This window comes from Sinocyclocheilus anshuiensis, unplaced genomic scaffold (genome assembly GCF_001515605.1).
Source record: "Sinocyclocheilus anshuiensis isolate Anshui unplaced genomic scaffold, SAMN03320099.WGS_v1.1 scaffold1609, whole genome shotgun sequence".
Lineage (NCBI taxonomy): Eukaryota > Metazoa > Chordata > Actinopteri > Cypriniformes > Cyprinidae > Sinocyclocheilus > Sinocyclocheilus anshuiensis.
The window spans coordinates 588,942-592,749 of NW_015540958.1; the positions used below are offsets into that span (position 1 = coordinate 588,942).

Genomic DNA, 3,808 nt, shown 5'->3' on the forward strand with positions numbered 1-3,808 from the left:
TTTAGCAAATGGCTGCAATATAACAAAGAGTGAAAAATTTAAGGGGGTCTGAATACTTTCCGTACCCACTGTACATTCATCCATACAGCAATCGCAACCGCTACTCAGACTGTAGGGTGCCTGGCCTCTGTTGCTAAGCGACAAATTGCTTTTCCTGTAAGGGCATTTCCCCCCATTACAAAACAATATTTGTACAATACCAATAACGGATGACATCATTTCTAAGTGCAAAACATTTTTGCAAACAAACATTTCTAAAATGTGGCCTCCATATATCTCTAGTTCACGATATTCAGTTGTTTACAAGCGCTGGCACTACGAGAAGCTGTTGACAGCTAGCTATTATTTGAAGCGCAATAAAGTGCATCAGGACGGAGATCGAGCATGAATCAGTCAGCCAAACTGACATGCTATTGGTTCCACATTAGTGATACTCAAAAGATGCTCAAGGTGAGGCAAAAGGTAAAAGCTTCTAGTCCAGCCTTTCAAACCCCCAACAACCTCACGCTATTGATTCAACGTGTCTCCAATTCAGTGGTTGTCATGGAGAATCACTTGTGTGTTTTCCAGAGAGAGCTAACAATACCTTGTAATATATACAGAAATCCATATATGCATTACACTTTTAGTAATGCGCTTTGCAATATTGATATTTATAGCCAGATTTGAGCTAAATGGTGCATTTATGCAAGATACAAAACAGTGCCATGATTCTGTGGTAGTATCAGATATACTATAGTATCTCAGTACAGTAAAATATTGTTTATATACCATAATGCAGTTTGATAGCCATAGACATATCATGGGATGTAATTGGTGATGTTATATCACAATATTTTTAAACTGTTTTATAATTATTTATATATTATTATTGTGTGTATAATGCATAATGTTTTTTCATATTTAATTTTTTTGTACGATATAGTTTGTATCTATGTGTATACATAGTATCATTTATATTAAAGTATATCAATACTACTGTAAAATTACAGTATATTAATTATAGTGTATATAGTATAGAATTATAGTATCAATTATATTAGTATAATATATTAAAGTATATAATTTATAGTATATTTCATGGTATGTAAGTGGTTCTGCTATATCATTATATTTTTTTAATTGTTTTTTATTATTTATATATTATTATTGTTCGTATAATGTATAATATTTTTTATATTTTATTTTTGTACTGTATAGTTTGTATCTATGTGTATATATATATATATATAGTATCAGTTATACTACAGTATATCAGTACTACAGTAAAATTATAGTATATTAATTATATCATATATAGCATAGAATAATAGTGTTAATTAAATTAGTATGTTATATATGTTAAGTATAGTATATAAATTATAATGTAGTAATTATAGTATTTCATGGTATGTAAGTGGTTCTATCATATTTTTATATATTATATATATAAACAATTATATATTGTTTTTGTATAATTCATAAAAAGTATTTTTGTGTACAAATATAAAAATGTCTAAATTTTTCTATATATTTTACTGTATAGTTTGTATGTATGTGTGTGTGTGTGTGTGTGTGTGTATATATATATATATATATATATATATATATGTGTGTGTGTATTTATTATATACTTTATATAAGACACACACACATATTTGTATAATGTTCAATATAATGTGCGATTTATGATCATGTATGATGTAACGTAGATGTGTCATCTAGCTTTCCGCAATTAAATATTTAATATAATGGTCAATAAACAAACTCTTTTCAACATATATGTGCAGGTCTTTTCATTCTCACATAATTAAATAATTAATAATAATTAAAAATAATTAGCACACGTCAATATCTCTTGTCCATTTATTTATTTATTTGCTAAGTAGCTGTGTAATAACTGGAATAATGTTCAGCCATTCAGTCATTATCAAGAAAAACTCTTCTGGGGTTTATTTGGCCATAATGACTGCACATTATCGCTTACGCTTCAATAAGTGATCAGACTTCCTTTGTTAGAGGAAATTACACGTTTATTAATGCACACCACGTACGAATGCTAGAGCAGTCGGTCTATACCTGCCGCTATAACCGCAGCATACTAAACATGCCTGTACAAACAGTGAGAGGCTGAATGACAGCTTTCTTTCATTCCTCCCATATCGCTCTCGTTCATTTCTCCCTCTTTGTGTGTGTCTTTTTTTATTTCAACACCCATTAGTCAGTACTATTGCCTTTGTCACCATGGAAACTGGACTAGCCATGTCTTCCCCGTAGTCTAGTCTTCTCTAGTTCCCTCTCCCTGGTGGGCGGTCTCTGTTTCTTTCCTCTGATGGACACCTCACCTGCCCTATACGCACGCCAGAATATCTGTACATCTCTCGCCATATTCACACTACAGGTTACATAACAGCAAGCCTGCCTTAAACAACATCTGTGAATGCCAATGTAAATATATACTGTAGTAACTGCATAGAGTCACCAACCAAGTGCTTTCTTTTTTTTTTTAATGAGAGCTGCCCACAAAATCATCCCTACTTTCAAAGTGGATGTTCAGGCTTATTCAGAAGGAAAGGACTTCCTGCGAGAGTATGCAACATCTGACCTTCTGTGTGCCGCTTTATGAATAATAGCAGTGTTTCCAAATGCACTGCAACACAAGTAGTTTTTTGAAAGCTTCCTACAGTGTATTATACCGTTTTCTGCACCGTTTCCAGGTGAAGCTGGATGAAAGTGGGGTTCGAATACAGCTGCAAAGCCACGTCTCCGCACTCACACTGCATACATAATTTGAAAATAAGTGGCGTGGCTGTGAGCGCCGTGTACGTGCACGAGATTCCCACTGTCAAGCATCAGCCATGTCACATAACAGAGCGTCCGCACAGCTTGTGTTGGCATTCAAAATACTCTCCTCCATGGTGCGGTTGGACGCTGGTCAACAGCGTTTGGAATAGCAAGCGGTCTCTTGGGAAGTGGGCAAATCTGAGTGCGTTAATGCAAGAACACGGAGCGGTTCTCGAAAAGTGTTGAAAAGAAGATCTGATGTATTTTCCACTCCATTTGGTTCCATTCAAATCAGTTCCCAAGAGTTCCATCATAGCAATTAAATCTCGGAATGGTTATTTGAATGAACGCTTCCATGTTGGTGAATCCGTTAAAACATGGCATTGCAAAACAGTGGTGATGCAATCCACTAGTCATAGTGCATCTTTACACTCTCGGAAGCGCACACACAAACTTCCAGCAACATCACTTGTGAAACACAAACACACACACACACACACACACACGCAGGCAAAGCTGTGAAGACAGTGGCACAAAACACTGAGCAGATGTGTTTCACATCTGCGAAACACTTTAGGGAAACAGTCAACCACTGATTTGAAATCCCAGGGGCCAGATCTGCAAAACTCGCGCATCCTGGCTCTTTCTGATTGATGTTATTATTAAAGCTGTGACTGATGCATATAGAGCGTCTCTTCTATACGTCAGCTGTGTTGGTGTCTGTGTGTGAGAGCAATACTCACAGTGATTTTGGTCTCCTTGATCTCCTTCTCCTTATTCTGCCTCCTGGCCGGGGAGGTGGACCCTGGGCTCTGAGGGGACAGACAGGAGGCATCATCAAAACTGCCCTCTGCATCAAAGATTTCCTCCATCTCCATTGCTCTGTGCCTCTCTTTCTTTCTTTCTCTCGCTGTCTCACTCTTTTTGCACTTTCGCGCCGCTGCTCTGCCACACCGCTCGACTTCCACACACAGTCTGACTGCCTGGCTGTGTTGCTGTGGCAAGCAATGCAGAGTGGAGCGTGTGTGTGGTGGGGGGCGGCGGT

The 3,808-nt window shown here is 36.8% G+C and overlaps 1 protein-coding gene across 3 annotated transcripts in view; it reads right to left on the bottom strand.

The window, feature by feature from the left end:
- Positions 1-3,808, bottom strand: part of gas7a (growth arrest-specific 7a) — a 33,456-nt gene that overhangs the window by 25,376 nt on the left and 4,272 nt on the right. For 2 of the 3 annotated variants that reach the window (XR_001634390.1, XM_016488245.1), the window contains exon 1: positions 3,507-3,765. Coding sequence is in view for 2 of the 3 variants with exons in the window: in XM_016488245.1 (XP_016343731.1) it covers positions 3,507-3,641 (135 nt within the window). In the remaining variant the exon portion in view is untranslated. Of the gene's footprint in view, positions 1-3,506; positions 3,766-3,808 lie in introns of those variants that run through there. The other variant, XM_016488246.1, reaches the window with a different exon arrangement.